The sequence below is a fragment of the Chiloscyllium plagiosum genome, chromosome 26 (assembly GCF_004010195.1).
Source record: "Chiloscyllium plagiosum isolate BGI_BamShark_2017 chromosome 26, ASM401019v2, whole genome shotgun sequence".
In the NCBI taxonomy this organism is placed as follows: Eukaryota; Metazoa; Chordata; class Chondrichthyes; order Orectolobiformes; family Hemiscylliidae; genus Chiloscyllium; species Chiloscyllium plagiosum.
Genome location: NC_057735.1, coordinates 7,939,670 through 7,953,170, shown reverse-complemented (window position 1 = coordinate 7,953,170; position 13,501 = coordinate 7,939,670). Strand labels below are relative to the sequence as shown.

Here is a 13,501-nt window from a genome sequence, read left to right as displayed (position 1 = left end):
GCCCACACTCTTTACTGCCTTCTCATTGATGTAAACTCCCATTTTAACCCAAAACACAAGACCAGGCTTAGATGAATCAAATGGCCAAATCAAGTTGTATTTCTCAGGCATGGCATATGTGCAGGATACTGAAATTTCTGGATTTTGAGAGGATCCATCTAAGGTGGGCATGCAGGGCTGCAAATGTGACTGCATGTGACACACCTTGAAGCATGCATCGCAAATTTAATATCTTATTTGTTGGTCATCCGTGAAGTTTGGAGTTAAGACAGTGAGTAGATATCAAGAGAAGTAGAGACGGAGAGATCAGAATTTCATAAGTAGATTGTCTGGTCACTTCTTGTTTTTGATGTTTATGGGAGCTTGCTGTGTGCATATTGCTGTCATTTTGCTTGTTACAGTAGTTCAAAATTACTACAATGATAGAAACATAACTTGTTGAATCCTGAATCTATGAAATACACTGTGAGAATGAAATGTAGTTCTTTCCTTCTTTGCTGCTTTCTTTGCATTTTAATCTTTCATTGGATTAGGGTCTCCTTGCCATGACCACACTTATATTGACAGTGGTGGTACAGTGACTCAGTGGTTAGCACTGCTGCCTCACTGCAGCAGGGACCCAGGTTCGATTCCTGCTTTGGACGACTCTGTGAGGAGTTTGCACATGTGTGGGTTCCCTCTGGATGCTCTGGTTTCCTCCCACAATCCAAAGATATGCAGAGAGGGTGAATTGGTCATGCTAAATTGCCCGTAGTGTTAGGTGCATTAGTCAGGGGTAAATATAGGGTAGGGGAATGGGTCTGGGTGGATTACTCTCTAGAGAGTCGGTGTGGACTTGTTGGGCCAAAGGGCCTGTTTCCATACTGTGGTGAGTCTAATCTAAAATGAGATACTGACTCCGCAAACTTGTCATCATGTAGTTACACCTCCCTGCAGTATGGCATTAAAGATTATATATGGTGATGATTGGGAAGGGGGTGGTGGTGAGTATATTTGATGATCATCTCCAATTTATACCAGTTGTGTCTTTACTTAATAACTGAGTGGTCTGTTTGCCCACTGTACAGTATTCTAAATCTTCTAGATTCTGTAAGGAAATAAGAATGGAAAATCTTACAGGAGGTGAGCACTGAGGAAAGTTTTTGATGCATGAAGATAGACTGAAATTTAGAGACCAAGCAATATTGCTCTACAAGATGCATAATTATGGGATGATGGCCATTATTCCTTAAAACATTGCCAATAAATGGGAACAATAGGAATTATTAGCAGGAAATGGTCAAGGTCCACATCATTTATCGTCCACCATCTTGGTAGTCTCAAGATACAACAATAATGCCGATTATGGCGATTCATCTCTTCCAGTGAGTCTACAACTGACTGAGAAGCTGAGGGGAGAAAAACCTGGTGATGAATAGCTTTGGAAAGCACGGATCCAAAATCACTTCTTCCTCACAAATGTGCCACATTTAGCATAAATATCTAAAAGACTTAAGTAAAAGTTTCAAAATATTTGTTTGCTTGACAAAAAAAATTGAAATTTTATCAAAAATCATCATACTGCCAGCACTGGAGAAGTAAAATCCTAGACTTCACAAACATTTAATAGAGGGATTAGATACAAACCCAACTTCTCCACATTGCTAGCTGGAGGGAAATGGGCACTAATTTACAGCTAACAGCAAATGAGGAATTAGAAGCAACCATAATGTTATTGTGCGAGGAACAAGAGACTGACAATACTCAATGCTACGTTGTAATGGACTGACAGAAAACCAAATCCATTGGAAACAGAATCCAAAAGCAATTCAAACAAAACTAAATTTTGTTGTGGATGCCATCGAGGAGCACAGAGCCAGTGGGGCTGTATTCTGTAGTAGCTACATTAGCAATGTTAGAAGAGTAAGTTCCCTTGTTATGTAAATTATACTTTGACGGTTAAACATTGAATGGAAAGTCTGGACACTTCAAATTCAATTTTGGTAAAGCCTAAATAATACTCACTATCTTATTGTCAGCCAAGCACAATCTAACAGTACTTCATCCAAGTCACTGTTAGATGAGGGATTTGCAAAATTTTGCTTAGTTATAGAGTCATGGAGATGTATAGCATGAAAAAGACCCTCCGATCCAACTTGTCCACGCCAAACAGATATCCCAACCCAATCTAGTCCCACCTGCCAGCACCTGGTCCACATCCCTCCAAATGCTTCCTATTCATATATCCATCCAGATGCCTTTTAAATGTTGCAATTGTATCATCACTTCCTCTGGCAGCTCATTCCATACACTTACTGTGTGAAAAAGTTGCCCCTTAGATCTCTTTTATATCTTTCCCCTCTCACCTTAAACCTATGCCCTCTAGTTCTGGACTCCCCCACCCCAGGGAAAAAAAAACTTTTGTCTATTTACCCTATCCATGCCCTCCATGATTTTATAAACCTCTATAAGGTCACCCCTCAGTCTCCAATGCTCCAGGGAAATCAGCCCTAGCCTATTCAACCTCTCCCTATAGCTCAAATCCTCCAGCCCTGGCAACATCCTTGTAAATCTTTTCTGAACCCTTTCAAGTTTCACAATACCTTTCCGATAGGAAGGAGACCAGAATTGCACGCAATATTCCTACAGTGGCCTAACCAATGTCCTGTACAGCCGCAACATGACTTTCCAACTCCGGTACCCAATACTCTGACCAATAAAGGAAAGCATACCAAACGCCTTCTTCACTATCCTATCTACCTGCGACTCCACTTTCATGGAGCTATGAACCTGCACTCCAAGGTCTCTTTGTTCAGCAACACTCTCTAGGACCTTACCATTAAGTGTATAATTTCAGCTAAGGTTTGCTTTCCCAAAATGCAGCACCTCACATTTATCTAATTTAAACTCCATCTGCCACTTTTCAGCCCATTGGCCCATCTGATCAAGAACCCATTGTAATCTGAGGAAAGCTTCTTCGCTGTCCACTACACCTCCAATTTTGGTATCATCTGCAAACTTACTAACTATATCTCTTATGCTCACATCCAAATCATTTATATAAATAATGAATAGTAATGGACCAAGTACTGATCCTTGTGGCACTCCACTGGTCAGTTAAAACGAAACTGATTGTTTTAGGAATTGTTTCATAAATATAAAAGTTAATAACTAACCATTAAAAATTAACAATAATGAATTAAGGCATTTATTCTCTCAATATTACTTTCAATCTGATAAGCACAATTGTTACACTGAGGGGAGACGGAGACGGGAAGGAGAATGACAAATGTAGTTCTGCTACCAAATGTGCAGAGAATAACTTTTTCACACAGAGGGTGGTGTGTGGATGGAATGAGCTGCCAGAGAAAGTGGTACAATTGCATCATTTAAAAGGGTACATGAATAGGAAGGGTTTAGAGAGATATGGGTGAAGTGCTGGCAAATGGGACTGGATTAGGTTGTGGTCTGTGGTCGGCATGGACGAGTTGGACCAAAGGGTCTGTTTCCGTGCTGTACATCTCTATGACTCTCTGACTCTATAACTACAGAGCACCATGTAATGTAGTACAGAATACACTGATTTGGGAACAGTGAGAAATTATGATCGACAGTAACATTAATCTTATTGAATCCGATGCCTCTGATCCTCATCTCCACAAACATTCATTCCCTACTACCAACCACTCTGGTCTTTTGACACCAAGGATTTGTGCATTCAATCTTAATTTTTCCTCATTAATTATGGCTTCCTGAATACTATGCTTTGTCATTCCCTGGTAAAACTCTCCATCTATTATGTAAAAAATTGCAAAAGTATGAACATAATTAAGTTTTGTTACAATGTTGGTGAGACCAATCTACTGTTCCATATACAGTTTTGCACTTTGTATTTAAAAAGAGATGTAAATGAATTAAAGGCATTTTAAAGAAGGCTCGCTCAACTAATAGCTGGATTTGAAAGCAGAGGGTTACCTTACAAATAAAGATTGGACAGCTGGGTCTGTATCAATTGGAGTTTAAAAGAATGAGAAAGGATTTTATTGAAACTTATCAGAGCCTGAGAGGAGTTGACAGGGTGGATGCTGAGAAGATGTTTCCCCTTGAGGAGAGAATAGAACAATTTAAAAATTGTGATCTCCAATTTAAGATTTCTTCCCAGGCAAACAGAGTGAAAGGCTGTTGGTTGCGAGTGTGAAGAGTTGAGGAAGGAGAGAGGATATAGTGACAGGAAGGAGGAGTGGGATTGTAAATGGTCGTGATTTTATAAAGACAATAAGTTGGGAGCTATGGAATGTAAACATTAACAATGACCAGGTATGGAATTGTTTGGGAATAATTTATTTTTAAAAATTAGAAAATGTCTTATTTTCCTCTTGCCATTCATGGAAGGGGGGAAATCTTGCTGGTAGATAGTTTTATAAATATCAAGTACTCTTCAGCACCCTGGCAGAATGTGGAGCAAAAAGTCGGATATACTTGTTGCTTCATTGGGAAAACCAAGCAACCTCCTGACAACTATACTCAGCTGAACTCATCTGTCTCAGCCTTGTTCTCTGAATTTAAAGCTTGTGGATTCATATGCTGTTGTTGAACATCAGTACATAATCTGAAGTTAGTATTTAAGTACTGAGAGAGTGCTGTATTGTCAGAGGTTCTCTGCTTTGGATGCAGTACTGGAGCGAGGCATACTGGGTGTCTGATAGGTAGATGTAAAAGGTTCCACATCGTCATTTGATGTAAGTGGGGCTCTCTTTTTGTGACCCTGGTAAACCTGCATCTCTCAAATCACATGGATAGATTAAGGTTAATTATCCCACAGCTTCCTGGGGTTATGTTGGTCTATAAGATAATAGTGGAGAAAGTGAGGGCTGCAGATGCTGGAGATCAGAGCTGAAAATGTGTTGCTGGAAAAGCGCAGCAGGTCAGGCAGCATCCAAGGAACAGGAGAATCGACGTTTCGGGCATAAGCCCTTCTTCAGGAATTCCTGAAGAAGGGCTTATGCCCGAAACATCGATTCTCCTATTCCTTGGATGCGACCTGACCTGCTGCGCTTTTCCAGCAACACATTTTCAGTATAAGATAACAGTGGCTACACTGCAACAGTAATTAATTCTCTGAGGAATATTGTGGAATGCCTTGAGGATGTGAAGGTGTGCTACAAAAATGTAAGTCCTTTTATCCTCAGAAATTATAATGATCACTGGGATAAAGCATTGCAGAATAGTATGCTTCTTATAAGGGATTAATTGCAACATAATTTAACAATTGTGTCATCAGCAATTATGCAATATAGCAGAAGGTTTAGTTGGAACAGTGACATAATTGTAATATATTGAATCCCAGCTGTTGTTATATTTTCCTTTGGTGAGCTGAGACAACACAAAGACCACAGAACATTAATTACCCTGGATGGACAGTGGGCTATTGATAGATTGCGATTTCTCATGTAAATCATTCCATATCAACGGATTCATGTCTATTGAAACATTTCAACAACTCTGCTTTAAGGCTGCTCTTCCTCTAATCTGTTATCTTTCCTCGTTTACTTTGTTGGAGGAACTGCAAAGGACAGAGAATCTTTAAGATCCTGAAATAGTTTGACAATGGTTTTGACCATAAAGAAGATATTTCCAATTGTTGGGGAGACCAAAACTAAAGGTGTGAATATCATTAACACACTTAGGGTGAAGTTAGATAAATAAATGAGGGAAAGAAAAACAGAAGAATACTCAAATAGACTTGGATGAAGAGGGGCAGTAGAAAGCTCATGTATAACATGAACAATTGGTTTGAAACAGTTGGTTTGTTTTACATTTTATGCATCTCTATAAAAGCAAGAATTCAGGCAAGTCAAATTAATTATTTTTATTGCAATTAGTATCTTAAAAATCTCCTTTTATACATACACAGCAGGATGATACACATGAATGTGATCAGATATTGTCAGGTATTAAATGGTTTTCACTTGCTCAATGAGGAAGAAAATTACTGTTTATAATGTAACACTTTTGGACAATCAACTCTGATTACAAACCACACCCACACCAACTATAGCATGGCTGGATGAGTGAGAAAACTTTTACCACTGAAACACATTTTAACGGTAACCTCAACAGGGGATCCCAATGTCACCTAAGTTAATGCTTTAACTTCCAGCATGGCTATCCCTGAGCCTGACTGACAACCTATGCCAAACTGTTGGCAGTGTTCTGCCCCTTCCTAGAGATTTGTGGAGATAGATTAGATTAGATTCCCTACAGTGTGGAAACAGGCCCTTCAGCCCAACAAGTTCACACCAACCCTCCGAAGAGCAACTTACCCAGACCCATTCCCCTACATTTACCTCTGACTAATGCACTTCACACTATGGGCAATTTAACATGGCCAATTCTCCTAACCTGCACATCTTTGGACTGTGGGAGGAAACCAGAACACTGAGAGGAAACCCACACAGACACAGGGAGAATGTGCGCTGGGTCCCTGGCGCTATGAGGCGGCAGTGCTAACCACTGAGCCACCGTACCACCCCAAACACCAGCGATACGGTAAGCTGGGGTTAAGTCTGAACACATACTCCTAATTTAAAGTAATGGGCTGCTTCAGTCTCATTATTAGGTGAAGTACGATATTTGGACTTTAGATTTTACAATTCATGAAGAAAAACCTTAAACTTCAGACTTTGAAAAAAAAATACACTGCAACTTTGGGCTGTGCTAATGCAGGTATCTTTGTCATACTTATAATAACTTCATAGAATTGCTACAGTGTGAAAGGAGGCCATTTGGCCCATCGAGTCCACACTGTCCCTCTGAAAAGTATCCCACCCAGACTCTCCATCCCTGTGCTCCCCATGACTAATCCACCTAACCTGCATAGCCCTAGAGACTATGGATAATTTAGCATGACCAAGCCACTTAACCTGTATGCCTTTGGACTGTGGGAGGAAACAAGGGCACCCGGAAGAAACCCACACAGACAGGGTAAAAATGTGCAAACTCCATACAGAGAGTCAGCCAAGGCTGGAATGGAACCAGGTTCCTGGTATTGTGATGCAGCTAACCACTGAGCCACCCAATTTAACACACACAATATCGCACAGAAGCTAAGAAATATTTCAGACAGAGGATATTGGTCACATCCTTCTTTACTTATTTATCGCTAGATTGCCAGAGGTTCAGGCATGATCTTTTTTCTCTCTCTTCTTCTTGCGCTGACTCCCACTGCTGTATGTCACCTCTGCTCCTTCCTGATAGGCCACTCTCAAAGTGAAAACCAAGGAAGCCACTGCTAACAGAAGATGTGGTTCTGAGGGGCAGCACACCCCAATTTGTTCCTCAGGCCTGGGACAGTGTTTGTGCACACTGGGATAGATTTTTACCTTCACTGCCTGGGACTGGAAATTCCATAGAATGTAGAGTATAGAAGCAGACCATTTGAGCCAGCTAGTACATGGTAATCTTCATTCTCTTCTGAAACATTCTCCATCTGCTCTTCAGCTAATCCAGTCCCCATCACCATTAAACCCTGCTCCCTCATGTCTTTAACCTTAAATGAGAAATGCTTACAAAAAATAAATGTTCAGATGTGTGTACTTTTTGGGGCCATTGCAATGTCTTGAACCCATATTCTAAATGTGACATCTCAGAAATGACCTTTCTCTGAGGTTGAGGTTGAGATGTTTATTTGTGTTTTAGGAAGTTTTCACAATTGTCTGGCCACACTAAAGCTATAATTAAGGCTGACCATTCAAATGTGTAACATACTGACCACTGCTATTCTTCCTCACTGAGCAAATAGAAAGCAAATACAGTTTCAAATCCGATACTGAATGTGAATTATAAGTCACACCCATGTGTCTTCCCCTCCATATGGCTGCTACACTGTGTATTACAGTAAAGAAATTTGATTCCTGACACCGTTCTTGAATTTCTATGTTTGCAGATTGTAAGGTTCAGTACCCAAACAGCTCATTCAATCCAATTGGAGCATGGCAGTTTTATTGCTCCACATGAGCATTCAACTGATCCATTTCTTGCAAACCTGTCAGTCATTCTCTATTCACTTCTCCTTCATAAGTTTTTCTCACTTTCCTGTAAATGTGCAATGTTGTTCACCTCAATTACTCCTTGCAGCAGTGAGGTGCACATTTTAACCACTTTCTGGCTAAAGAAAGATTCCTGATTTCCTTCTTGGACTTATTATTAACTGTTTTATAGTTATGACTCAGTTTTGGTTCACCCATACATTCTACACCTACTCTATCAAATCATTTCATAGTTTTACATATATTTAGTCGGTCTCCAATTAATCTTTGCCTTTCTTCAGAGGAGCACCACAGCTAGCTTTTCTTGATAGTTAATCTGTCAGAAGAAACTGCACAGTTGATACTGTTGTAGTGCCCCTATCTCTGAGTCAGAAGGCCTGAGTTCAAGTCCTATCTACTCCAGAGGAACATCATTGAAGAAGAGCCGTACCAAACTCAAAACATTAGCTCTGTTTCTCTCTCCACAAGTACTGCCAGATCTGCTGGGTTTCTCATAACAAAAACCGCCCACCTCCAGGCTGAATGATATTGTTGATGGTTCCTTCTTAAGACCATAAGAAATAGCAATAGCAGTAGGCCATTCGGCCTCTCCAGCCTGATCTGCCATTCAATAGGATCATGACCAATTCGACATTCATCATGTCCACTTTCCTTAAGCACTCTGGGCCATTCGGTACCATTCAAGGTGCTAGGTAAGTGCAAGCAGTTGTTGTAGGGATCTGTGAGCTTATTAACGAAGGAAATATTCCATCATATTGACTTTTCAGACAGTGATCAGTCACAGAGTCATACAGCAAGGAAACAGAGCCTTTGATCCAACCAGTCCATGCCAAGTATAATTCCAAACTAAACTAATCCCACCTGCCTGTGCTTTGGCCCATATCCCTCCAAACCTTTCCTATTCATGTACATATCCAAATGTCTCACCACTTGCCCTGGCAGTTCTCCAGCCTAACCTGTCGTTTTCCTATTCCAGGATACATTGAAGCCCTAAACAACTCACGGCAGAGGATTTCAAATTTCCAGTTATAGACTGGAGAGCTAAAAGGCCTTCCTGAATGAAGAGAGGAAACAAATGCTTTAAACATGAGGTTAGGTAAACACTGGAGTCTGCCAGCTCCAACTCTATTAATGAGTTCCTGCCGAATGTCTTCAGGGACAATCCCTAAGCAAGTGCAACACAATCTGAAAAAAATCAAACAATGATGTATTTAAGGGCACCCAATTATATTTTTTTTATTCTCACGTGGGATGCTGGGCATCATCAACAAGGTCAATATTTGAGATTTAAGATTTAACTTCTGTGACTGAGAATCACATTTAGTCCAGGGCAGGTAAGGATACCAGAATTGCTTTCCTAAAGGACATTAGTAAACCACATGGGATTTTAATAACGGTGCTTACAACTGAACTGGCTTTTAATTCCATTTTGTTTTCCCAAAAATTGAATTTAACTTCACCATTTTCCAAGATGGATTTAAACCCATACATCCAGAGAGTTACCCTGTCTCTCCTCACCCACAGATATTACCACTACAACACCACCTCCCCTTAATGCCTGTAGAAAGAAAGGAATGGGAGGAAATGTTGATAGAGTGAGATAGAGTAAGGTGGGAAGAGATTTGTGTGGAATATAAGGACTATGGGGCAAGGCAGGAGAATGGGGTTGAGAAATGTATCAACTATGATTGAATGGCAGAAGACTAGATAGGCAGAATGTCCTAAATATGCTCCTATAACCTGCATGGTCACATACATGAACCAGTTGAGCTGAAAGACTCTTAAATTCCAAATTGCACATCATTCAGAGCTTATGCTGATTATTAAGCAAACATGTAACAACAAACTTCACACCCACAGTCAGAATAATGTAGAGTTGAAGGAGATCACTCAGTACATCCTATCTGCTTGGGTTTATTTGATAAAAACTATTGGATTAGTCTCATTTCTCTTGCACTTGGCCCACAGCCCAGAAGATCATTCCTTTCCAAGTAAGAGAAGAGTCTGGGGCCTCTTTCTCTACAACAGCAACCTCTGGGGAGGACAATAGAACAGTGGCTTTTAACATTGTGAAGGGGTTCGATAGGATGGGCCCAAAAATGTTTCTGCTGGCAGGCATGCCAAAAGTCAGGGGTGAAAAATTAAAGATGGCCATACTAAACCCAAAAGGGAATTTAGGCGAAGCCTCTTCACCCGGAGATGTGAGCTTGCAGACACAGAGAGAAGTTGTGGTGAATAGAAGCAAAAATGCCTTGAAGGGGAAGCTGAATGAATACATAAGGGAGAAGTAGATTACAACACGTGCAGGTAGAATTAGAAGGTGTGGAGCTTAAAGAACACCACAAATCACATCAGCTGAATGGGCTGTCTCTCTGCTGTAAATTCAATGTCAAAATCCAGCTGGCTTTAAATATTTAATGTCGGACCTACTTCAGGCCAAACAATTCAGCTTATAATGACCCATGTTATCTGTATCTCTTAGAAATTTCTCCTCATCCCCGACCATCCTTTTTGCTTTGGATGAGAGAGGAAGAGTCGAAAAGTGTGGTGCTGGAAAAGCACAGCCGGTCAGGCAGCATCCCAGGAGCAGGAGAATCAATGTTTCGAGCATAAGCTCTTCATCAGCGCCACACTTTTTGACTGATCTCTAGCATCTGCAGTCCTCACTTTCCCCATGAGAGAAAGTGAAAGAGGGGGAAAGCAAATAGGTCTGGCATTAAATATTTAAAGCCAGCTGGATTTTGACATTGAATTTACAGCAGAGAGACAGCCCATTCAGTTGATGTGATTTGTGGTGTTCTTTAAGCTCCACTCCTAATTCTACCTGCACGTGTTGTAATCTACTTCTCCCTTATGTATCCATTCAGCTTCCCCTTCAAGGCATTTTTGCTTCTATTCACCACAACTTCTCTCTGTGTCTGCAAGCTCACATCTCCGGGTGAAGAGGTCTCGTCTAAACAAAATCAGAAAAAGCTGGGAGAAACTCAGCAGGTCTGGCACCATGTGTGGAGAGACAAACGGAGTTAATAGTTCAGCTCGATAACTTTCCACCCGAACTGAGGAATGGTCATCACCTCATGTCTGTCCCTCCACAGACGCTGCCTGAATATTTTCAGCACTTTATGCTTTGATTTCTAATACATTTACTTGAAAAATGAATGACTGGACACATCGATGCATTTATATTGTATCTGAAGGATACAATGCAAACTGGATTTCCCCATCGGGCCATATTATGGAGATTAAAGCGGCAGGACTTAAATCAAGGTTGTCAGATGTAGAATGCTCATCAGTTGTGTAACACTGATGGGTTAACATACATTAATCTGAAAGAAAGAACCTGAGAGGGTATTATGATGCATTAGCAGTGTCCCTACCTTTGGGTTAGGAGGTCCTGTGTCGAGTCGCATGCGTACATGTTAGGATAAGTTTTTGTTTTAATTTGTTTTTGAAAGCCTACTAGAGTTTGCACTATATTTCTCTTCATTCCTCCCATGTCATTTCTGATAAGCCACTCTCTTCTGGATGCTTTCCTGCTGCCCCTCATCCCAGGGGTATCACGAAGGGACAGTGTAATTCCCAGCAGGGAAGGGGAATGGGATAAATTCAAGCGCAGACTGATCTCCTCCCCCCTCCCCAAGACTGGGCGCTGCAGACCGAACTTCGTTTCTTATTAACAGCGAGGCCACGCGTTCCTGACCCACACTCTCCCCCCTGACCTGAGGCATAGCAACTCAAAGAAGCAAGGGGTAATGAGTACCTGGACACACACACACACAGAAAAAAGATCAGATCTCCAAAGGCTGGAACTGACTTAAAAGCTGAACTTATGTAAAAACACACACACCACGAGAGAACCCAATAGCGACACTCGCGAGAGAAAGTGAAAGCAGAATTAAAAGATGGGGCCGAACAAATAGATCAGTAATCAAATAGCTTCGTCCCCCCCCCGCGTTCAGGTGAACCCAGCCCCAACACCATGCATCCACTGCCAAATTATTATTTCTTATTTTTGCATTGCATTTCAGAGCAAAGTTCCCCTTTTACAACCCAACCCCCCCCGCAGAGGGATCTTCATGTACCGAGCGAAAGACCTCTTTACCTGGAGTTTGCAGAGGGAAGCTAATTTCTTCATAGGGAGTAGATGTTTGGGTGTTAACTCCTGGTCTTAAAGGTCTTGATCTTGAGGAGCAGGTCACATCGCTGGGAGGCTGGTGCTAACACATATCCCGATCGAGCGCTCGGACATACACACACACACACTGACACAGACAAGACAGCGAGTGAAATGTACTAACCCACCCCCTCACATGTGATTTCCCAGCACAGTTGTGTAGTTTGTCCGCGTTGGCTCGGTAACCGGCGTCTGTGCCTGAGCTGGGGTGGGGTGGAAATGATTTTACTTCGCACCATCCCCAAAGTTAATCCTGGGCGAAGGACAGCCCCCACCATCCAGTCCAATACTGAGTCTCCAATACTGCCCAGGGCACTCCACAAATATACTGTCCGCTTATAGTCCCGGAATACAATGTGGAATCCATTCCCAGTGTTCCGCACCGTGTCCTCGGATACACTGCTCAGTAACTTCCCCACATTTAAGCTCCAGTAGACGTCCCTAATTCAGAACGGTCCTTAAGATAATGTGCTTGTCTAGTGTGGGTCACACCACACTGTTCAATGCAATGTTTAATAGAGGATTCAGTCTAACTGCAGTGCAAAGTTCTGCATTGTTATACCAGTGCATGTTGCGTATCAACACAATGTTTAATTTACTCTCCAATCCAGTGTCTAGTGGAATGTTCAATCGTTCCAGTTCCTGTTGAGTGATCAGTACAATCTCAATACATCCAGTGTTAACCCATTCAGATGTCAGTAGAGAACCGAGGAACAGGAAGAGGGCTCTTAATGCTTAGAGAGATTGACCTGCCATCAAACTCCACATATTTTCCTCTACCTCATATCCCGTTGTACCATCAGTGAACAAAATCTAGCAATCTTAGATTTAAAACTAACAAGTGACCCAGCATCAATTACCTTTTGCAGTTAGAAAGCTCCAAACATCCCATCCCTTTGTATGACAGGTATAGACAAGATAGATTGAGGGAATCCTCAGAAGAGTATAAAGGTAGTAGGAGAATTCTTAAGAGAGAAATCAGGAGGGCAAAAAGGGGACATGAGATAGCTTTGGCAAATAGAGTTAAGGAGAATCTGAAAGGTTTTTACAAATATATTAAGGACAATAGGGTAACTAAGGACAGAGTAGGGCCCCTCAAAGATCAGCAGGTCAGGCAACATCCAAGGAGCGGGAGAATCGACGTTTCGGGCATGAGCCCTTCTTCAGGAATGAGGAAAGTGTGCCAAGTGGGCTAAGATAAGAGGTAGGGAGGAGGGACTCGGGGGAGGGGTGTTGGAAGGAGGTTAAGGTGAGGGTGATAGGCCGGAGTGGGGGTGGGGGCGGAGTGGTCAGGAAGAAG

The 13,501-nt window shown here is 41.7% G+C and overlaps 1 protein-coding gene across 2 annotated transcripts in view; it reads right to left on the bottom strand.

The window, feature by feature from the left end:
• The window catches only part of LOC122563059, a 60,236-nt gene extending 47,592 nt beyond the window's left edge, over nt 1-12,644 (bottom strand). Inside the window, exon 1 of one of the 2 annotated variants that reach the window (XM_043716413.1) lies at nt 12,130-12,644. In XM_043716413.1, the coding sequence (XP_043572348.1) occupies nt 12,130-12,162 (33 nt within the window). In that variant the 5' untranslated portion in view covers nt 12,163-12,644. The remainder of the gene's footprint in view (nt 1-12,129) is intronic. The other variant, XM_043716414.1, reaches the window with a different exon arrangement.
• Between the last annotated feature and the right edge of the window lie 857 nt (nt 12,645-13,501).